General features: G+C 43.9%; 1 protein-coding gene across 1 annotated transcript in view; it reads left to right on the top strand.

The window, feature by feature from the left end:
- Nucleotides 1-24573, top strand: part of LOC126183227 (ecdysone 20-monooxygenase) — a 175783-nt gene that overhangs the window by 135160 nt on the left and 16050 nt on the right. The window contains exons 5-7 of the mRNA XM_049925012.1: nucleotides 3081-3271; nucleotides 3988-4127; nucleotides 14447-14665. Of these exons, the coding sequence (XP_049780969.1) occupies nucleotides 3081-3271; nucleotides 3988-4127; nucleotides 14447-14665 (550 nt within the window). The remainder of the gene's footprint in view (nucleotides 1-3080; nucleotides 3272-3987; nucleotides 4128-14446; nucleotides 14666-24573) is intronic.

The following is a 24573-nucleotide window of genomic DNA, read 5'->3' as shown; positions in this document are numbered from 1 at the left end:
AGGCAGAGGGTTCATCGAACCACTTTCCCACTATTTCTCTATCTTTCCACTCTCTAACAGAGCGCGGAAAATGAATACTTACTTCTTTCCGTGCGAGCTCTGATTTCTGTTTCTTCATTACAATTATCATTTTTCCCTTCTAGGTGAGCGTCAAAAAATTATTTTCGTATTCGGGAGAACATAGGAGATTGAAATTTCGTGAAAAGATTTCGCTACAACGAAAGACGCCTTTGGTTGAATGAGTGCCAACCCAACTCGCTTATGTCCACCCTATTTCGTGATAATACAGAACTAGCTGCCCTTCTTTGAACTTTTTCCATGTCTTCGATTAATCCGATCTGGTAAGGATTTCCTAATGCACAGCAGTACTCTGGCAGAGTAGACCTGTTGCACCTTCTAAGTGTTGTGCCAATAAAAAGCAGTCTTTGGTTTACTTTCCACACAACATTATCAATGTGATCGTTCTAATTGAATTCTCCAACAGGAAAAAATAATAGCATCAAGAACTTGGTAACTACAGCAAGATTATCATCGAGCTATAGCTGGTGAATCGCAGCCGTACGCTGAATAAGTGACCGCCAGAGTGGTGCTTTTTGACGAATGACAGGCTTTCTGCCCATCTCTGTCGCATAACCACATAACACAAAAGTTAAAAGATATTATAATTTACGCTAGCCACAGGTAGATGATGTGCACAGAACACTTTCCCTTAAATTAATGTGATATTATGACGTCATGAAGAGCATCCTACCATAACAATAAATGATCCATGATGATCAGAGGTCCATTAGACGTGGGACTCGCGAAGCGAGTTAACACCAGTGACAAAAGAAAGCTATTACAGACCATCACTACGGGTTCGAATACAATCGTTTTCCAGAAGTCACATTCCCTGTCCGAATCTGCAGACGCGGACCCAAAAAAAAAAAACTGCCATTGCCCTACGGTTATGTCTGTGCAGGTATGGGTGAAGGTATTTTGTACACACTCTACCACAAGTACCCTTCGTCACACGCCGTAGTGTGGCTTGCGGAATACACACTGAGGGGAAAATAATCGCAACACCAAAAAATAATTAATGTAGAGTAATTAAATTTTGGGAATACATTTGTCTAGGTAACATATATACATGATTAACATTGCAAGATCACAGGTTAATGTAAGCTCGAGATAAGCCATTGCAAATGTGAAATGCCGCTACATTAATACCCGGTGCAATTGCCAGACTGTTTAATGCAAACATAGAGACTTGCATGCATTGTGTTGTACAGGTGCCGGATGTCAGTTTGTGGGATGGAGTTCCATGCCTGTTGCACTTGGTCGGTCAATGTATGGACGGTTACTGTTGTTTGTGGATGACGCTGGAATTGTAGTCCGATGATATCCCATATGTGGTCGATTGGAGACAGATGTTGTGGTCGAGAGGCCAAGGCAACATGTCGACACTCAGTAGAGCATGTTGGACTACAATAGCGGTATTTGAGAAAGCGTTATCCTGTTGGAAAACACACCTTGGATTTCTGTTCGTGTCTGTCAGCACAACAGATCGAATCATCAGATTGACGTACAGATTTGCAGTTAGGGTGCGTGGGATAACCACAAGTGTTCTCCTGCTGTCATACGAAGTCGCATACTATACTGTATGTCCAGTGTGTCTAGCACGCAGATTGGTTGGTTGCAGGCCCTCAAAAAAATGGCTCTGAGCACTATGGGACTTAACATCTGAGATCATCAGTGCCCTAGAACTTAGAACTACTTAAACCTAACTAACCCAAGGACATCACACACATCCATGCCCGAGGCAGGATTCGAACCTGCCTCCGTAGCGGTCGCGCGGTTCCAGACGAAAGCGCCTAGAATCGCTCGCCCACACCGGCCGGCGCAGGCCCTCAATTAGCCTCCTTCTAACCAACATACGGCCATCACTGGCATCGAGGCAGAACCAGCTTTCATCAGAAAACACAAAAAATTTCCACCTTGCCTTCCAATGACCTCTCGTTTGACGCTACTGAAGTCGCAAATGGCGGTGATTTAGGGTCAGTGGAATGCACGCTACAGGTCGTCTGGCTCGGAGCTGTCCTTGAAGTAACCGATTTGTAACAGTTCGCTGTGTCACTGTGGTGCCAACTGCTGCTCAGATTGCTGCTGGAGACGGGGTACTATGCGTCAGAGCCGTACGCCGAACACGATGTTCCTCCCTCTCGGTAGCGCCACGTGGCCGTCCGAAGCCCAGTCTTCCTGCAACCGTACATTCTCACGTCCACCGCTGCCAGCAAACATGTACAGTAGCTACATTTCTGCCAAGTCTTTTTGCAGTGTCGTAGAAGAAACATCCAGGTTCTCGTAGCACTATTACACGGCCTCGTTCAAACTCAGTGACGTGTTGATAATGGCGTCTTTGTCGCCTAAAAGGCATTCCTGACTAACATCAACTCACCACGTCCATCTCAAAGGTAACTAGCTCTCACGACCGTTACAGCGTACGTTTAAAAAAATGGTTCAAATGGCTCTGAGCACTATGGGACTCAACTGCTGAGGTTATTAGTCCCCTAGAACTTAGAACTAGTTAAACCTAACTAACCTAAGGACATCACAAACATCCATGCCCGAGGCAGGATTCGAACCTGCGACCGTAGCGGTCTTGTGGTTCCAGACTGCAGCGCCTTTAACCGCACGGCCACTTCGGCAGGCTGTACGTTTAAAACAATAGTGATTTGCGTGCTCATAGTGGCGCTATTAGCGCCACTCTTACGCGACTGGAGATGTAGAAACACGCCTATCAATTTTCGTTTATGTCGCACAACTCCTTCTTGGAGTTGCGATTTTTTTTTTCCGTCAGTGTAGATGCAGATGTAGGCGTAGTGTCTATGTTTCCGGTTACGCAAGAAAGACTGATGCTACAGCAGCATCTAAGCCTATTTCCTACAGTAACTTGTCAGTACACTCTATTACACATTGGCCAATTTTAGATCCCTTCGGACGACTCTTTCTGAGTGCTGCAGTTTTCATAAACGTCGGTGTACATCTTCGATAACGTTCTTTATGTGCCTCATCGTCTTATTTCTGGTCTCGTCTCGCAGGCAGGGTGAGAAGTGGCAGCACTTGCGGCGCGTGTTGACGCCGGGCATCACGAGTGGGAGAGTGATCGGACGCTTCTTGCCAGAGCTGGACGGCGTCACCGACGAGTTCCTCGCGCTGCTCAGGGACCGGCGGGACCCCCACGGCACCGTCGCCGCCTTCGACGAGCTCGCCATGCGTATGGGCCTCGAGAGTGAGTACGCTTTCGCACTATCCAGTCGCTCTCTTATGCACTGCGAGTTTTATTCCTTAGATGTGTCTGTGCTCGTGCTCTGTTTCGTCCGTGTATCGTGACGCACATTAGAAATATTTACGACCAACAGTCTTCTTCCATTCTCATCGTATGTCTGTACCACTGTAATTACATTTCTTCTAATCTCGTGCACAGTAATTTCTTCCATGTTCCATAGAAGCACAGTTTGCAGGTGTTCCAATTCCGTTTGGAGGTTATCAGCATCTGAGAACACCTCCATACTGCGTTCCTGGAAAATGGATATTCATCTCGGCAGATACGGAGAGCGCTACGTACATATAAAAGGCGTAACAAGGAAGTGGATGAGGCTTTCAAGACGAGTGCTTACCTGCCATTTATTGGATATGTTTCCTCGAAAATAGCAACAGTACTTCGAAAACATAAACTTAAAGTTACGTTTTGTCCTCTAGCAAAAATCTCGGCACGTTGAAGTGTAACCTATCTATGTAATCTAGGGAAAAACGGTGCCATTCGCTATTGGTAAGGCGTGTCTTAATAAGAGCTTATTATTCACGTATGGTCTCGAGCGTACGGGAATTTAATATCATACGGTACAAGTTTTCTTCTTCTAATGGGAAGTTGCTCTCCTGTTAGTTATTAAAACAGAATTGCGTGAACTCAAATACGGGGCAATGAAATGAGTCTGATATTCACAGGTGCGTGTACGCTGGTGCTGGGAAAACGCATGGGTTTCTTGGAGGCCACGGTGGACGGAGTAGCAAAGCAACTTGCAGATGCAGTCAATGGACATTTCCGTGCTTCGAGGGATACGTTCTTTGGCCTGCCATTCTGGAAGGTAAACACAATTTGTTTTTTTGCTTATTAACAGGTGCCCAGCTGTCACACAAATCCTCATACATGTTTCCAAGTAGCACTGACTTTAATGAGCTTGTAATCGTGTTAAATAGTTTTCTGAGATACAAAACGTGTGGGTCACATTTAGGGTGACACATTGACAGTAAGTACACTGAAACCACTCTTCGTATCATCATTGGATTCCAGCCACGGAACGTGCGGAGATTATTTCTTGTAGATAGTACTTCAAAGAAAAATTATCGTCTCAAATAACATTAGTTCCCCAGTTTCTGCCGTGGCAGAGAAAGAAATATACTGTTCACTGTTACACGTAGCTTGTCCATACATTAGACCCAAAGTTAAGATGTTGTGGTCTTCAGTCCAGAGACTGCTTTGATGCAGGTCTCCATGCTACTCTATCTTGTGCAGACTTCTTCATCTCCGAGTACCTACTGCAACCTACATCCTCCTGAATCTGTTTTGTGTATTCATCTCTTGGTCTCCCTCTACGATTTTTACCCTCCACGCTGCCCTCCAATACTAAATTGGCGCTCCCTTGATGCCTCAGAGTATGTCCTACCAACCGATCCCTTCTTCTAGTCAAGTTGTGCCACAAATTTCTCTTCTCTCCAATTCTATTCAATACCTCCTCATTAGTTATGTGATCTACCCATCTAATCTTCAGCGTTCTTCTGTAGCACCACATTTCGAAAGCGTCTATTCTCTTCTTGTCCAAACTATTACTCGTCCACGTTTCACTTCCATACATGGCTACACTCCATACAAATACTTCCAGAAACGACTTCCTGACACTTAAATCTATACTCGATGTTAACAAATTTCTCTTCTTCAGAAACGCTTTCCTTGCCATTGCCAGTCTACATTTTATATCCTCTCTACTTCGGCCATCATCAGTTATTTTTCTCCCCAAATAGCAAAACTCCTTTACTACTTTAAGTGTCTCATTTCCTAATCTAATTCCCTCAGCATCACCCGACTTAATTCGACTACACTCCATTATCCTCGTTTTGCTTTTGTTGATGTTCATCTTATATCCTTCTTTCAAGACACTGTCCATTCCATTCAACTGCTCTTCCAAATACTTTACTGTCTCTGATAGAATTACAATGTCATCGGCGAACCTCAAACTTTTTATTTCTTCTCCATGGATTTTAACACCTACTCCGAATTTTTCTTTTGTTTCCTTTACTGCTTTCTCAATATACAGATTGAATAACATCGGGGATAGGCTACAACCCTGTCTCACTCCCTTCCCAACCACTGCTTCTCTTTCATGTCCTTCGACTCTGATAACTGCCATCTGGTTTCTGTACAAATTGTAAATAGCCTTTCGCTCCCTGTATTTTACCCCTGCCACCTTCAGAATTCGAAAGAGAGTATTCCAGTCAGCATTGTCACAAGGTTTCTCTAAGTATACAAATGCTAGAAACGTAGGTTTGCCTTTCCTTAATCTATTTTCTAAGATAAGTCGTAGGGTCAGTATTGCCTCACGTGTTCCAACATTTCTACGGAATCCAAACTGATCTTCCCCGAGGTCGGCTTCTACCAGTTTTTCCAATCGTCTGTAAAGAATTCGTGTTAGTATTTTGCTGCCGTGACTTATTAAACTGATAGTTCGGTAATTTTCACATCTGTCAACACCTGCTTTCTTTGGGATTTTAATTATTATATTCTTCTTGGAGTCTGAGGGTATTTCGCCTGTCTCATACATCTTGCTCATTAGATGGTAGAGTTTTGTTAGACCTGGCTCTTCCAAGGCTGTCAGTAGTTCTAATGGAATGATGTCTACTCCCGGAGCCTTGTTTCGACTCAGGTCTTTCAGTGCTTTGTCAAACTCATTACGCAGTATCATATCTCCTATTTCATCTTCATCTACATTCTCTTCCATGATATTGTCCTCAAGAACATCGCCCGTGTATAGACCCTCTATATACTCCTTCCACCTTTCTGCCTTCCCTTCTTTGCTTAAAACTGGGTTTCCATCTGAGCTCTTGATATTCATGCAAGTGGTTCTCTTTTCTTCAAAGGTCTCTTTAATTTTCCTGTAGGCAGTATCTATCTTACCCCTAATGATATGCGCCTCTACATCCTTACATTTGTCCTCTAGCAATCCCTGCTTAGCCATTTTGCACTTCCTGTCGATCTCATTTTTTAGACGTTTGTATTCCTTTTTGCCTGCTTCATTTACTACGCTTTTGTATTTTCTCCTTTCATCAATTAAATTCAATATCTCTTCTGTTACCCAAGGATTTCTACTAGCCCTCGTCTTTTTACCTATTTGATCTTCTGCTGCCTTCACTATTTCATCTCTCAAAGCTACCCATTCTTCTTCTACTGTATTTCTTTCCCCCATTCTTGTCAATCGTTCCCTAATGCTCTTTCTGAAACTCTCTACAACCTCTGGTTCTTTCAGTTTATCCATGTCCCATCTCCTCAGATTCCCACTTTTTTGCAGTTTCTTCAGTTTTAATCTACAGTTCATAACCAATAGATTGTGGTCAGAGTCCACATCTGCCCCTGGAAATGTCTTACAATTTAAAACCTGGTTCCTGAATCTCTGTCTTACCATTATATAATCTATCTGATACCTTCCAGTATCTCCAGCCTTCTTCCATGTATACAACCTTCTTTCATGATTCTTGAACCAAGTGTTGGCTGTGATGAAGTTATTATCTGTGCAAAATTCTACCAGGCGGCTTCCTCTTTCATTCCTTATTCCCATTCCATATTCACCTATTACGTTTCCTTCTCTTCCTTTTCCTACTATCGAATTCCAGCCACCCATGACTATTAAATGTTCGTCTTCTTTCACTATCTGAATAATTTCTTTTATCTCATCATACATTTCATCGATCTCTTCGTCATCTGCGGAGCTAGTTGGCATACAAACTTGTACTACTGTTGTAGGCGTGGGCTTCGTATCTGTCTTGGCCACAATAATGCGCCTACTATGCTGTTTGTAGTAGCTTACCCGCATTCCTATTTTCCTATTCATTATTAAACCTACTCCTGCATTACCTCTATTTGATTTTGTATTTATAACCCTGTATTCACCTGACCAGAAGTCTTGTTCCTCCTGCCACCGAACTTCACTAATTCCCACTATGTCTAACTTGAACCTATCCATTTCCCTTTTTAAATTTTTTAACCTCCCTCCCTGATTAAGGGATCTGACATTCCACGCTCCGATCCGTAGAACGCCAGTTTTCTTTCTCATTACCTATTAAATGTCATGTAACATATATACGACCAGTGATGAAAAAAATACAGATTAAAAGTTAAGATAAGCTGAAATAAAAACACAACTTTGTAACACAAAAATAGGGGGAAACTTGAAAGTATGTATAGAAAATCATGTTTCCTCGTTGGGGAGCACAGTCACGTTTTAGTCAGTTCTTGATGTAGCAATTTCCACAGCTCAGTAGTAGCAATGGCAGCGAAAAATACTATGGCCAGGAAGAATATTATTGCCTCCTTTTATTGTGTGAATGGGTCGCTGCCCCAGCGTCCATTGGACAGCACGTGATGTTGGACGATGAGTGCTGAACGATAAATATAATACATCCTAAGAATGTGTAAAAGCTAGCGATTTAAATAACTTTCGCGAAGAATAGATTGTGTTATCATGACAGAAACAGATATGATAGAAACTGCGAGTTTCGACAAATGTTCGCGTACTGTAGCCAAATTCCTCGCCACTTATTGGCTGTCATAAAGTACTCTTTTAAGGTAGCCAAGTGCCTTCTCAGTTAATGACTCTTGGCAATGCTTCCTCACTAAGAAACTCTCTTACAGATACAAAAAAACATGGATGATGGTGAAACCGCTAATAGATAACTGAGCGTTCGACGTCCAGGTCTCACAAGGGGAGGCGACGACGTTGGGATCACGGATTTACTTCAAACTTTGTACACCTTTTGTAGGCTATTAAAACAACATAATGTGCAAGTAGAAGGTGCACTACTCTGGCGGCCGTGGGGGATTAGCCGAGCGGTTTAGGGCGCTGCAGTCATGGACTGTGCGGCTGGTCCCGGAGGAGGTTCGAGTCCTCCCTCGGACATGGGTGTGTGTGTTTGTCCTTAGGATAATTTAGGTTAAGTAGTGTGTAAGCTTAGGGACTGATGCCCTAGCAGTTAAGTCCCATACGATTTCACATACACACATACACTACTCTGGCAATTCCGAGAAAATCGCAAGAGAAGTTTTACACGTCTATTATGTAACTGATATATCAGTGCGTAGGTACCGGACGTTAGAGTTCCTGGTCGGCAAGGGCCTAGCGTTCGAGTTTCGTAAGACGAAAGTGTTTGAGGCGACGATTCGACTCCCGCTCAAACCCTCATTTTTGTAGTACAAGTGTAAATTCTGTGACATTAAAAAAATTTGCACCTACACTATTCGCTCTTGTAACACAAGCAACGTCTTACCGCTACGCAGGTTAACTGCCAAATGGGGCCTGCCTCTGTGTCTGCAGCTCGAAGCGTCGAGGTTCAAAGTAGTTCCGGGTACTATACTAGAGTGCATGTATAAGGGATTTCGCAAATCACGACAGACATACATTTTCAGAAAAACTCTATGGGTGTCTTCGTTTACTTGTCGATAGTAACAAATGTGTTTGTTGTAATAATTAAATTTAATTAAATACAGTAAGTAGTCAAATAACACGAAATTCACAAAAACTTCACGCAAATACACGTGGTTTTTTAATTACATTACCTATTAAATGTCATGTAAAATATGTAATATGGCCAGTGATGAAAAAAATACAGATTACAAATTAAGAATGAGCGGAAGTGGAACTGTCGCTTGATACACGTTCGTCTTACGAAGCTCGTCCGCTGGTCCTTTGACCATCATGAACTCAAACATCCAGTACCTACGCACAGATACATCAGTTACGTAATAGACGCGTAAAACTTCTCTTGCGATTTTATCGGGATTGCCAGAGTAGTGCAACTTATTACTTGCACATAAGGTTGTTTCAGTGACCTACTAAAGTTGTACAAAGTTTGAAGCAAATCTGTGATTCCAGCTTCGTGGGCTCGCCTTCTCAGCCAAGAAATTGGAGTCATAGACTTGTCCGCTCTGTACAGCAGAAAAGGCGACAGTCAAGGACGCATCTGACGGTGTAGTGTAATTTTGAAGAAGGCACAAGTAACGTGAAGCGCTTTGCGCCAAATGAGCCTTCGCACGAAACGACCTCTTCATTGACCCAATTATACATTGAGTTACCATTACAATGAGTACAGGGACGTCTTTATTGGACCGCAGAAAAATAGGAATGAGTCTGCTGATCAAATGACTCGCGCCCTTCATTCGTTTCAAGATACGCCCTCTCACAAGGGAACACTTGTACTGTGCTAGTGCAGCGGAATATACAGAGGGCATTGATGTCGGTATCGTAACGTCAACGACGTTCACAAGAGACTTACAGAACACACGCTGGAAGCTGCGTACTCAGCAAAACTACCCTCACTGCTGATTAGCTCTCGCATCTGCAGATTCATTAGTGGTTGACAGTGTGCGTCCTCTGGTAGTACACACCTAGTGGAAGTCCGACCACAAATAACAGGTTAGGCATCGGGTGCGTTGTGTGTAACACCCTAACATACATGGCAGCTCCATGGAGAAGCTGTGATTGACTGCAAGAAGGATCCTGGCTTCCTGTGTATGCTGCGTGACAAATACTGAGCAGATATTCCACTGGAGACGAACCCAAACCCAGATCAAAGGAACTTACAACTGCAACGGGATCCTCAAAATAGATAGTGCCTTGGCGGTGAGGCACAAATCTTATTTTCCAATGCAGCTAGCTTCTCTTGGGATTACAGTGGGCCCGCATCTCGTGGTCGTGCGGTAGCGTTCTCGCTTCCCACGCCCGGGTTCCCGGGTTCGATTCCCGGCGGGGTCAGGGATTTTCTCTGCCTCGTGATGGCTGGGTGTTGTGTGCTGTCCTTAGGTTAGTTAGGTTTAAGTAGTTCTAAGTTCTAGGGGACTGATGACCATAGATGTTAAGTCCCATAGTGCTCAGAGCCATTTGAACCATTTTTTGATTACAGTGGAGGTAGGGTAGTCGTGAGATACCATTACCCACACAGGCGAAAATCCACAGTTCAGTTCAGAGGTGGGACAACAGTTAACACACTGAACTGGCGTACTGGATGTTCACAGTTCAGTTCCCAGCTACAGTTTCCAACTGCAGTGTGATCATCAGAACAGACTGTGCTTTGCCGGTGGGATACGCCCGGCTGCAGAGTAATGTTTCGCACTCTAACTTTGTTATTAGTGTTCGCAAGACTGTTGTAGTCTCACGACACATACGGACTGGGAACTGTCATTTAACAAATGTGAAGTCTCCGCAATGGAGATGATTATTTCGTTGTTTTTCGGTGACTGTTTGCACGAAGGGATCCTAGTAATATCTAATATGTTAAGAAGTGGAATGCGTTCATCGAGGGAAGGGAAGCTTTTGGTGTTTGAATTATATGCCAATGACCTCGATTAAATTTTAAATTCTTTCAGAGAATCGTACAAAGTTAGCCGTTTGTGGGTCAGTAATGTTAACTTCGGCGATCTTTTTGGTGCAGTTTGGATGGAGTAGGTTGCACTGGGTTTCCTTCCCGAATCTTCTTTAAGTGCGCCAATCCCACCGAAAGCAAAGTTGTTAGTGATGAAGCTCCAGCTGAATTTGCAGATGACTGGAGGAATCAGCAGTTCGCTAGCAGAATAAATCAACCAGAAATTACCATCAAGTAATTGAAAGCAGTCATGAAAACTATACACCATGGTCGCCTGGCGAGGTATGTTGTAGCGAATTGGCAACGAAGCGGAGTGCTGCAACGAGAGAGATGTGTAGGAATATGCTTGACTCTGTGCCAAATGTACGCACCCCCGTCTGATCGCCTCACAGCTTAATACAGTAGTAGCACAATATGCACTGGCTGCAGGTCACCCGGTCGAAGCTGAAACTGTCTGCTAGCTGTGGGAACATCTGCACAGTTGTTCGTGCCCCTTGCATGTGGCTGCCATGGTTCCATAAATATAGTGAATTTATCTGACAGTACTATATAGTAAAGGTCAGACAGTTATTGCAAAGTCATAAACATACATAACGTAATGTTGACCATTTAATTATACTGACATAGTTTATAGATTACATCGAATTGTAATTTAGTTATAATATACTAACATTTTATAATAAGACCAGCAGTTATAGTTTACTAACTCATTAACACAACGTAGCCGAACGATATTCTCACCTTGTTAAACCTAGAATACATATTCAATTATTTAAAAATTTAAAATGGTCTGCTTTAGTACCTAGGCTTCAGGTAAAAAGTAAACACCACGAAGTACACCCGACATGATCCCATAAGTTAACATAATAATACGGTAGACTAACTCCTTCAAATACCCCGGAGAATGGCTAACCCTGAAAACCCATGAGGGTCTGGCTATGAATAGTAGGTGCACCAAACTGGCGAACACCTACCGCCTCAGTAAGACATTTACCGATCTAAATTCAATTCCGTCGTCCTAAAACTCCGACACTACAACGTCGTACCGGGACATTCAGAGCTTTATTCCTCATTATTCCCAAACATGGTCAGAAAGGTCATGTAGTCAGGATATACAACTGAACACTCACATCTAGATCTTCAGCACTGTCTCTAACGGAGAGCAAGTTACGCCAAATGGACAACACTAGTTGGGAAAGAGCTTGAACAACTAGAAAGTGGCCACGACGGCTTTCACTACTGAGATCAGTAAGCAATGCTTTATCTCAACATCAGATTATCTCCAGTCCTTAACAGCAGTTAGAGTCACATACAACGCTAGAATAAGAGTGTACTGGGCTAAGAGGAAAGTTCGCCAGAATTAAGAACAGCGTGATCTAGTGTAAATCTCAATGGCATATGGAATATAACAGTAATAAATAAACAAAAATCGCGGAGACTGAATCAAGTTGGCCGAACTGCTTACAGAGTTTTCTATTTTCGAAGTGTCTTAATGCATTCTCTCTATCGGATGTTCCCTTCATCTGCTTCCTCTTTATTTTCGCCTACTTAGCACAGCCTACGCCACTCATAACCTGCTGCATGTATGCTATCCTTGGGCGTCCTCGGCTATTCAAAAAATGGTTCAAATGGCTCTGAGCACTATGGGACTTAACTTCTGAGGTCATCAGTCCCCTAGAACTTAAAACTACTAAAACCTAACTAACCTAAGGACATCACACACATCCACGCCCGAGGCAGGATTCGAACCTGCGACCGTAGCGGTCGCGCGGTTCCAGACTGTAGCGCCTAGAATGGCTCGGTCACTCCGGCCGGCCCTCGGCAATTGCTTCCCTCAGTAGCTCTTTCTGCTATTGTTCAAATGATGTTATTGTGCCTTAAGATGTGTCCTACGAGTTTGTCTCTCCTTGTTTGGATGTGCATCCAGAGAGATGCGATTTCCTGTATTCTTCTCAGTACCTCTTAACTGACAACTCTGTATCTCCATGTGATGCTTCTGTAGCACCAAATCTTCAGGGCTTCTAGCTGTCGTATATCTTGTTTTCCCGATGTTCAAATTCCACACTCGTGTAGGGTCACATTCCAGACAAATGCTTTCATAATCTCTTTCCTTATTTCCAGACTGATGCTATAGCTCTTTAGTAAGTTCTTTCTCCAATTAAATGCAATTTGGACCTACTATATTTTGCTCATAGTTTCCTTCCTACTTCTGCAATCTCTTGTAACACTGCTTCCCGGTAAGATGAATTCCTCTATCATTTCTAAATCCTCTCTTCCATTTCTCTGTCTTAGAGGTTCATATTCGTCTTCAGTATTGCATAACATCACTTTAGTCTTTCTCTTGTTTATTCTCGTATCACAGTGGTTACAGAAAATCTCTTGCATTGTGCTGAGAACCTTCACTAGACTTTCTTTCGTCTCTGTGACCACAGCAACACCACCTGCATTTCACAGTATGCCAACAAATTTTGATTCTCTCCTCAGTTGTCTCGCGGACTAGGTCAGTAGCTTCCTGATTGTAAGTGCTGTATATAAGAGGAGAAAGAGCACTGCCTCATCTCACGCTTTTTCTCATTTTTGCTTCTTGTTCATTATGAAAATTCCTGATCACTGACATTTCGTTCTTGTGCGAGAGGTGTTCAATAAGTAACGCGACACATTTTTTCTGAAAGCAGGTTGGTTTTACTCAGGATCCCAATACAACATATTATTCACCACTCTTTTGACTACAGAATCTCCGTTCAATGCTACGGCCTTACGCCGCCTTACTGTGAGGGTGGTACCACTCTATTGGTCGACGTCGGAACCAACGTGTTGCGGCTTCAATAACCTCCCCGTCATCCACGCACGATACTGCTTCCCGCGAAGTGCATCCTTCATTATCTTCCTTCGTTGTTTTTTATGGTCTACTGTTAGGTGGCGAGGAACCCAGCGGCCACACACCTCTGAGTACCCAACTGGAGGACGAGTGTACCAGCGCTACCAACAGGAACGTCCAGTTGTGCAGCGAAGTATATAATTGTGATCCTTCGATCACCTCTAATGAGAGTGTCCGCACGTTCTGACATTGCAGGAGTCACAGCTGTGCGTAGTCGGCCGGCACGCGGGAGATCGGACAGGTTTGTGCGACCTTGTTGTGGTGATGACAGACGTCTCGCCCAACGATTCACCGTGTTTTTGTGCACTGCCAGGTCTCCAAAGCCATTCTGTAACTCAATGATAGCGCTATTCTTGGAACGCACTGCCGTTACAAACGCCATTTTGAGGGCTACGTATAGCTCCACCACCTATCGGAACTTCATGAAACTATAAGGGAAGAAGCGGGAATATTCCACGATGTTCCACAACAAACTCCGCATTTTTTCAACAGAAATTGTAGAGAAAAAGTGCTACATTACATATTTAACACTCCTCGTAGAAGCCAAGTGTCAGTTGCATGTCTTCGTATTTTAGATCTGCTTTCTTCAGCACTCTGAACGTCTCTTGCCAGTTAATATTATCGAATGCGTTTTCCAGGTCCACAAAGGCAGTACAAGTTGGTTTATTTTTCTGTAATTCCTTTTCGACTACACGACTCAGTGACAGAATAGCCTCTCTTGCTCCTAATCCCCTCCCTATGTCAAACAGATCTTCACTCAGCATGTCCTCCACCTTCTTTTCAACTCTCCTCAAACTATCTGGATGATAATTTTTGATGCTCGATCACCACTTCCACAATCCTCGAGGGCTACACAAATTCAACATTCCACTCACGAGAGCGGGAACTTTGGTGATTGCGCAGATACTGCCAACGCGAGCCTACTCGCTGTTCGTGCAGTGCGAAGAGCACTACTACGACGTGATCTCGGGGCTGGTGGAGGCAGCGCTGCGCGAGGAAGAGAGCACGTGCGAGGTGGAGCCGGTGCGCAGCGTCTTCATGTCCATCCTGCACGCGCCGGACCTCGATCTGCGCGACAAGAAGGCCGCCGTCATCGACTTCATAGCCGCCGGAATCACCACGGTCAGTCCCCACATTGGTTATGCGAGGGCAGTAGCTATCATTAGCCTCTTGAGAAAAATCTAAAGTCGATTTTTGAACGAGCAACTGTCTGGTCAAAATCGACTACTCGTGAGGTGTGCGTGTCACATACCAGCATGTAAATCAGCTGCCAGACAAGTCACGAGTGGATCAGTGACGCCAGTGATCAACTGACTGTGCCGTGTGTATATTTCTAATATTTTGGGTATTCTGAAGACTGCGCATGCTCAGAGGCGGGGGACCGTAGTGTCGTCAGCTAACATCGGAAGCTATAACCAATTCTCACTACACTCACTCACACCTACACTCTTCAACCAATCTTATGGCGTGTGGCGCAGTGTGCTTTGTGTACCACCGACACTTACCTCTTTTCCTGTTCCAGTCGCGAAAGGTCCGAAGGATAAACGACTTTTCGTAAGAACCCATTGTAATGGTCGCCTGGTCGTAGATATTGCTAATTGCTATAATCGCACTATTTCACTCCCATTTACGGAGCTTGTTAGCACTTGATGTTAGGTTGGGGCCATTAAAATGCATTGTGTTGTAGTAATCGCTGCTACTTGCTGGATCGCTGCTGTCTCTCGATGCTCATGCTGGCTCTACATCTGGTTGTCTAGGGTTAAAAACATGAGGTCCCGTGTTTTTTATGTGCTTTTGATGATAAAGAACGAGCGAAACCAACAAATATGTAAACTTCAAATATTTATTACTCTGGTGGCCATCTTAATTCCACTGTCCACCAAAGACCATGACTCAACACAAAGTAGTACTTCCGTTACATGTTCTTTGCATTGTTTATCCACCTCAAACAATAACACACAAACACACTTTACCAAAGTGACATTCCGACTGCCTCTCGACCCTTCTTGCTGTTCGTATTTATAACATTGTCAAAGAACTACTAAAAAGAGATATAGTTTATAAGTCACATGTACATCTGTTATCATAATTTGTGCAGAAAAGTTATTAATTTGCATCGAGTGACATAATTTAACATGTTATTAAAATGACAGACAGATTTGTTGACTTGACAGAATAATTCTCTGTTACACAAAGGCCGTTTTTTAGAAGTTTGTCAATTGACTTCTCTAATTTGCATAAATAAGTAAATAACATGAATTATTAAGAATTACATTGGTTTTCGTCTAAAATAGGATTGATTTCGTGAATACTGAGTGAAAACGCTCCTAGTGAACAAATAGGTTTCACTGGGTGATTTTTATTTAAGGAGATCCAAAATACCTAAGTTGTCCACTATTTTTCGTACTTCATATTAATTATTTAAGATGAACTTCGTGTTTTTACATGATGACATTTGCTGTATCAGTGATCAAGTGATATTAACTTTTGTGTGGGTCAGTTACTCAGTATAATTTAATGGGTTGACTGTTTATGCAGACATGTTATGCAATCATTGTTAACATACACAATAACTTTTCTATAATCATAAATACTCGTTAAACTAGTTGAATTTGGACGGTATCGCATACTTCGGTACAGTAAAGCCTTTAATATGTTCCGTTACACCATGCGACCACGAATCTCTCTAAATTTACCTTCATTGTCTTTTCGCGAGTTGTACGTGGAAGGAAGCAACATACTAGTTGACTCTTGTAAGAACGTGCCCTCTCGGAATTCTAAGAGTAAACTCCACAATGATGCACAACGCCTCTCTTGCAACGTTTGCCACCGCAGTTGCGTGAGCATTTCCGTGACGTTTTCAGGCTTACTATAAGAACCTAAATTGAATCGTTCTGATGTTCTTTACACATTCTGTATTTTGCCTATCAATTATTTCTGGCTCGTACATAGACAAGGAGAGTGTAGGGGGAGGTGGCGCGAGGAGGGGGATAGGAAGGGGCAAGAGAGCACAAGAGAGCAAGAGAGGCAGTTGTCCCTCCCTGGAATTTGGAGTACAGAGTTTTTATTCATTACAGCATTCTCTCACACTTCTAGAACTGGTCTGTGATATAATACGTTATTTTTGTCTCCTACGCCTTCTGGGGTAGCGCGCAGTCTAGGGCTCCTTGCCACGGTTCTCGTGACTTCCCCCGTCGGAGGTTCGAGTCCTTCCTCGGGCATGATGGATGTGTGTGTTGTTCTTAGCGTAAGTTAGTTTAAATAGTGTGTAAGCCTAGGGACAGATGACGTCAGCAGTTTGGGCCTGTATGAACTTACCACCTCCCCCCCCTCCACCCCCAGTCCCCCTCTCAATGTCTCCTATAGGCTTCAGTCTCGTAGTATGACACATCTCGAAACTGACCGACTCAATTGTACCATAAAGGACAAATTTAGAATCTTGCCCCCTCAGTCCCACCCCCCTTTGGATGAACTGCTGAGGACGCCCATGGGCACAGTGTCCGAGGCCGACACTATTCAAGTATCGGTCCAAGGAGGGTTTGGCAAACTACCTTCTTAATGGGAATTTACACTTTCCGAGAATTGTTCCAGTAACCAACTATGTCTCTCATATCTGCGTTTCCTGCGATTTCTCTTACTCATGCGTGGTCGTTCCACTTTAAATCGCTACGAGTGCACACTCCCAGATATGTAATGGATGTGACGACTTCTAGCGATTGTTCGGTAATCGTGTAATCAAAAAATAACGTGCTTTTGTGCCTGTTTATGCGCAGGACGTTACATTTGTATGCGCAAATCCTCTACAGGTCTTCTACATTTAGCTGCAGTTTGCTAGCTTTGCGTTTTTTGTGTGTATACGGCAACATCATTCGCAAACTGCCTCATGAAGCTTCCACCATTATCCACTAGGTTAAAAGATGTGCCTTGTTTTGGTTTGATTCACTGTTAAAGGAAATTGTGGGTAAGCCACCTGACAAAGAGCCGAGTGGCGAGTCTGTGGGTACTAATGGGCAGTACAGAGTTATCATACTTAGTGGATTAATTCATCTGACTACACAGACCGCCACTATAAAAATTCATATTTAATTTTAACCCTCATCACAACCTACTCAGAAAAAGGCTACAGGGATTGTATAAAAAGTAGAGATGGGCAAAACTGTTCTTTTCAGAGATCGGATCAGAACTGTTCACTTCCTGAAATGAATTAGCTCTCTTTCATGACTCACTACTCATTTACAATAGAAAATAAATGGAAGGCACATTGCCCTTTAAACTTGGTTTATTCCAGTACTATACCTGTATTTTGATCTTATTTGATCCTATTTTGAAGTAACACAGATAATGAGTAAGAATTTTGTATTGTTTATTGAAATTTCCACGATATGACAAAGTTTTTGATTATTGATTTATTTTGCACTATCGTTGTTTTTTGGGTGATCGGAAAATGTTGTAACTTGGGATTTACATTAACAATATATTTGGCTATAATGTATTAAAATTTCATTAACTTCATACAAATACATCGCAAGCCATATATTTTTAAAGTGAACGTTTCCTTCCGAAGACGCCTAAAATCGCAAAATCCGTACCAGAATAAGAAAAAAAAATATAAATTTGACTGTAAAACGAAAGTGCTGCATATAGCCTTACGCAGAATAAAACAAGGAAAATATTGGTGTATCACATTTTGCGATACGTTTATCGGTTAAAGCGTAAATTCGAGTGTCCATAATAAAAATCCTATAGTAAGAGGAGTCGTCAGGAACCTAATCTGATCAGTTTAAACAAATAAAAATAAAATAAAAACAAATGATGTATACATAACATAACAATGTAATATACATAGCGGTATTACTACGAAGAACAATATCCAGCAGAGACGAACTCCGATGCAGAAGCACTGAGTCGAGCAGGTCGAGCCGCAAGCTGTATTACTGCGTGAGCTAAGACTGCAGAGACCAGAGTGACACCTGAGTTGCTTTGCTCAACGCTCTGGCTAGAGTCGAGAACGGTGGGGTGGGGTGAGCGTTGAGCGGGCGAGTTCCGAGGGTGGGGGGAGCGGTGAACTCACCCGCTCCGAGACAAATCGTCCGTTCCCTTGCGAGCAGGTTGTTGCAAGTAGTTCCTATGTTATCCGCTAGGTGGCTCTCTGTCCTGTTGCTCGCATCAACTGCCCAGAGGGCAGGACGTGCGACTGAAACAATCGCCGACAGAGTGCGATGCAAAGTTAAGCTTCGCCAGACACTGCACGCGGCAGACGACGCACAGAGACGGCACGGCATATGTGAAACACAAAATCCAATGGGGCACTGCACAATGCAGGCAGCCAAGGTAGAAGCAGGGCAGAGGCCGGCGCTGGCTGTGTTGTGTGGCGTGCACTGTGCTGTGACCAGCAGAGGCGCTGCTGATATGCTCCGTCTCTCTCTCTCTCTCTCTCTCTGCCGTGGGAAACGTTTGGAGCTACCGTTCTTTTTTTCTGAATCACTGATTGTTCACTCCTTTGAAAGATTCAACTCTATGAATTAGTTCAAGAGCGGATCCCCCATCTCTAATAAAAAGTAATGAGACTGATTTTTTGCTGTCGTGACTGTACTTTGCAGCGCGTGCTCGCCCTGGGGTGGGGGCAGTGTCTGGCCGAAAACGCGCGGCGTGCCAGTCGCCTGGGGGCTCTTGTCTGGGCAGCGTCGTGCGTCGAGTGGACAAGCCGCAAAGTCGTCGGTCGTGGCGCAACATGCAGCAAACGATCGAGAGGCGTTACGCCATCAAGTTCTGTGTGAAACTAGGAAAATCGATTACCGAAACGTCGGATATGTGTCGGCAAGCCTACGGCGATGATTGCCTGTCAGAAGCCCAGCTTGTCAGCTGGGTGAAGAGCTTTAAAGAGGTCTGGGACGGCGTCGAGTACGAGGACCGCTCCGGACGCCGTCAAACAGCAAAACTGACGAAAACATCGACCGTGTGAGCGTCGACCGTCGGATCAGATAGCAGACGACCTCGGACTTGATAGAATGACAGTGCACAACATCATCACCAAAGAATTGTCGATGGGGAAGATCTGCGCCAACATCGTCCGAAGATTTTGTCAGATGTTCATAAGCAAGCATGTGTGGACGCCTGCCAACATAATCTCCAGAGCCTCGAAGCTGATCCGGAATTTTTAGATAAAGTTATCACCGGAGACGAAACCTGGGTGTTTCGGCACGACCCGGAGAGAAAGTGCACGAGTGCCAAATGGCACACCGCAGCATCTCCGTGTCCAAAAAAGGATCACATGAGCAAATCGAAGGTGAAAGCCGTGCTGATTGTGTCTTCCGAAGTCAGCGACGTGGTTCGTCACGAGTTGGTGCCCCAAGGCCAAACTGTCAACGGTGCTTTTTATTGCGAAGTGCTCGAGAGACTGAAAGCCATCTCGTGAGGCCAGCCATCGCCGATGATTGGAAGCTGCATCGTGACAATGCGCCGAGTCACACCTGCTTCGTGGTGTCCAGCTACCTGGCCAAGGAAGGGATTCCAGCGATTCCCCAGACCCTCTACAGTCCCGATGTGACCCCGCCAAACTTTTTTTTTTTTTTTTGTTCCCAAAATTAAAACCTTCCCTGAAAGGTCACCATCGTGGGACCCTGGAGGAGGTCCAAGCCGCCACAACGAGGGCATTGAAGGCCATCCTTGACTCAGCGTTCGTGGCAGCGTTTGAAGAGGGGCAATCTCGCATGCAACGGGTCGTACATTGAAGAGTACTAAGTGGCTGTAGTGATATCTACAATAAATTTTGATTCATAAGCTCAGTCTCATTTCTTTTTATACAAACCCTGCATCCGCTTTCACCACAATGGGTGTGTTTTTACTTGTGGCTAGCAATAAGCCACGACCTTTCCCTTATTCTGGAGAGAAGAATTTTGATTTGACTGTTTACGGTTTCGTATGTGCAGGGGTCGTAATGGCTCATGGAGATGAGAAATGGCCCTGGCAAGATAACCCGGGATCCATACAACCTTACGAAAACTGGCTTCTTAATTGATTTATCAGTTAATTTTCTCGTCAGAAACGTCTACAGGAGGCTTGCAAAACTGCGAGTATTTATATGGGAGATCTCAGGGAATGCAAATCAGTATTGAATTTTATTAAGTTTTTTTACTGCAGTAAGAAACAACCTAAAACAAGCACTAAGTTAAATGTGAATTCAGATCTGTCCTGTTACGCTCAGACCTGACAAGATTTCGTAAGGAAGAGAAGCTTAATCTTAAACAAACGTCGTATTAGTTTGGTATTCAGAGCTGCCCTCTTACAATTTGTTTTCATATATGTGGTAAAATTATTATCTCAGTAGCCCAGTCTTTCCACAACGCCAAAGGAAAAGTAACGGTAGAAGGGATCAAGGGATCTGATAGATCAGCATGAGAATGAAAGCTTCACCAATGAAGAGTAAACACACAAACAGGTCTGCACCAGGATAAGAAATAAGCAACGGGGCCTCCCATCCGTGAACCACGAGAAACACAAAAATATGTATCACATTTACCCTGAGAGCAATATAGATTAAATCACCACAGTTATAAGCAATAGCTATAAAACTCTAAACGCCGGCCGAAGTGGCCGTGCGGTTAAAGGCGCTGCAGTCTGGAACCGCAAGACCGCTACGGTCGCAGGTCCTGCCTCGGGCATGGATGTTTGTGATGTCCTTAGGTTAGTTAGGTTTAACTAGTTCTAAGTTCTAGGGGACTAATGACCTCAGCAGTTGAGTCCCATAGTGCTCAGAACCATTTGAACCATTTGAACCCAAAAACTCTAATTTGCACATGCTTATTACGAAAAAGCAAATGAAAGACGCTAAAAGATGGTACCGGCTTTAAGAGCAGGAATATAAACTGTCGCCTGGACATCAGCTGACTTCGCATACTTGCATAACTTAACAGACATTGGTCGCACATCAAGTGCGTAATTTCTGAGGAAACAATGAATTTTTCAGGAAAAAAATAGCACGTTAAACCGAAGACTATTGTTCGCTACCTATTGGATCTCCTAATACTCTTAAAGGCATCGTAGCTAAGAGCAGTTGGTGCTCAACAAGAACACTCTTGCTTACCGACACGAGGACTGCAATAACTTGCAACGACTCCGACTGCCCTAGGACAACCCCCGAAGAAGACCTACCTCGTTCCCTTGTCCCTAGAGCACAGCAAGGCCTGTTGAGGGCCCTTAACTGGCCAATCAGAACAGCAGTCTGAACACAGATCAGAAGACACATGATTCCCTAGAAATTGGTTTGAGTATCAACAGACAGACAGACCCCTTTACGACACGAAAATATGTGAGCAAAGTGAAGTCTCAGAGTTGGCAGTAAAACTAGTGAGACTTAGAGAAAGAACAACTTTGGCCTCTACACATTATTAAAACTATTAACACTACTCAAGGGTCGCTCCTGAATTGAATATAAAATAAAGAAAAATATCCAGCTCCCACCCTCTCTCACTAATCACTGTGATAATACCATGGCAAATTATCTAGCAAATTAGGCATACTACTGAAAATTAATAACGGAAAATAAAGTATGAAAGGCGGGCATTGAGAATGAAAATGTACAAATATGAAAGACGTGCATAGTGAACGACAATGAATGCACGTCTTTCAATGTGATATATGTACTAGATTATTATAAATGATTGAAGCGGTTTCGCGAATTTACTGAAGCTGTATTAAGTGACATATTGTCACAAGGCTAAACACACGCATTGAAAAATTAAAACAAGATTTTTTTGCGTATTACAAGTGTTCCATACTGATCCTGCAGATATCGGGTCGATAATCAAGTTGTTCTCATGTTCGGCGCAGCATGTCCTTAACACTATTGTAACCCCACCATAACTAATCCATTGGTTTCTCAATATACTGTTTAAGAATTCTCGATCATGATGGAAGTGGGGGGAGCACCAAACTATTGATAGATGAAGGCCACATTGTCGGTCTCCAGTTGTGGCATGAGGCAATTTTCCAGCACGTCCAGATACACGTGTCCTGTAACGGTCTTTTTACAGAAGAAAGAGGGACTGTAAACTTTAAACCATGAGACAGCACAGAACACATCGACTATTGGTGAATCTCGAATGTGCAGCTCAATAGTGTGGTGACTCTGTGTCCTCCAGATTCGCCCATTGTGACTCTTCACTGTGCCATTGACAAAAAGTGTTACTTCAGCATTGAAGATGAGTTTATCATAAAGTCCATCCTCTTCCATAAGCTTTTGCAACTGTGCCGAAAATTCAAAGCTTCTGACTTTGTCATCATGAGCAGGACTGGAGCAACTGCAGTCGGTAATGCTTCAGCTTCAGTCATTTCCCTAAGATCTCTCAGTTAGCTGGTTATGATGTGTTCAGCTCTCTGCTTGCCCTGTTCGTCGACTTCTGTGGGCTACGTATGATACTAGCCCACAGGCGTTCAACCATTTCTTCACTCACTACAGGCCCATCTCTTGATTTTGCCTTGCAGATTCATCCCGAAGCGTTAAACTGTGCAGACCATCGTCAAACATAGTTGGCAGCTAATAGAGCTTTGTTGAATTTCGTTCTGAAGTGTCGCTGCAGTGTTACGGCGCCTTCTCGGCGCTTCTCGCCATGTCACCGAACTGCTAACTGCTGCGCTCTCGTGGCAGAAACTTGAAGCACGGCTGCTACAATACAGAACTTCACGAGTTCTCTTACAGGATATGAATGTTGAGTTCTGTGGCAATATGCCAATTAACATTGTTACAGTGAATTTAGGAAATCGCTTCAATCATGTTTGACAACCTTGTATGTATAGTTGATAGTAATGATCCTATAACGCTCTCTAGGGGTCCGCCATGAGTTACTTCTGTGTTAAAAGATTTCTCTCCATTAAGAATGATCGGCTCGACCCTGTTTGCTGGGAATTCTGCACTCCAGCCCCAAAGGCCGCCTGATACACTAGATACACTATGTGATCAAAAGTATCCGAACACCTGGTTGAAACTGACTTACAAGTTCGTGGCACCTTCCACTGGTAATGCTGGAATTTCAGTATGGTGTTGACCCACCCTTAGTCATGACGACAGCTTCCACTCTCGCAGGCATACATTGATTCATGTGCTGGGGGGTTTCTTGGGGAATGGAGCCCATTCTTCACGTAGTGATGCACTGAGGAGAGACGTTGATGTCGGGCGGTGAGGCCTGGCACGAAGTCGGCGTTCCAAAACATCCAAAAGGTGTTCTATAGAATTCAGGTCAGGACTCTGTGCAGGCCATTCCATTACAGGGATGTTACTGTCGTGTAACCTTTCGGCCACAGGCTGTGCATTATGAACAGGTGCTCGATCATGTTGAAAGATGCAGTCGCCATCCCCGAATTGCTCTTCAACAGTGGGAAGCAAGAAAGTGCTTAAACATCAATGTAGGGCTGTGTTGTGATAGTGCCATGCGAAACAACAAGGGCTGCCAGCCCCCTCCGTGAAAACCACGACCACACCATAACACTACCACTTCCAAATTTTACTGTTGGCACTACATACGCTGGCAGATGACGTTCACGGGCATTCGCCATACCCATACCCTGCCATAGGATCGCCACATTGTGTATCGTGATTCATCATTTCACACAACGTTTTCCCATTGTCCAAACGTCCAGTGCTTACACTCCTTACACCAAGCGAGGTGTCGTTTGGCATTTACCGGCGTGATGCGTGGCTTATGAGCAACTGCTCGACCACGCAGTCCAAGTTTTCTCACCTCCCACCTAACAGTCGTAGTACTTGCAATTGGTCCTGATGCAGTTTGGAATTCCTGTGTGATGGTCTGGATGGATGTCTGTATATTACAAATTACGACCTCCTTCTACTGTCGGTTTCCACTTGACTATCACATCGGAAACAGTGGACCTATGGATTTTAGGAGTGTGGGAATCTCGCGTACAGACGTATGACACAAGTGACACCCAATCACCTTAACACGTTCGAAGTCCGTGAATTCTGCGGAGCGCCCCATTCTGCTCTCTCACGATGTCTAATGACTACTGAGGTCGCA

The sequence above is a fragment of the Schistocerca cancellata genome, chromosome 4, assembly GCF_023864275.1.
Source record: "Schistocerca cancellata isolate TAMUIC-IGC-003103 chromosome 4, iqSchCanc2.1, whole genome shotgun sequence".
NCBI lineage: Eukaryota > Metazoa > Arthropoda > Insecta > Orthoptera > Acrididae > Schistocerca > Schistocerca cancellata.
This window is presented reverse-complemented; position numbering and strand designations above follow the sequence as displayed.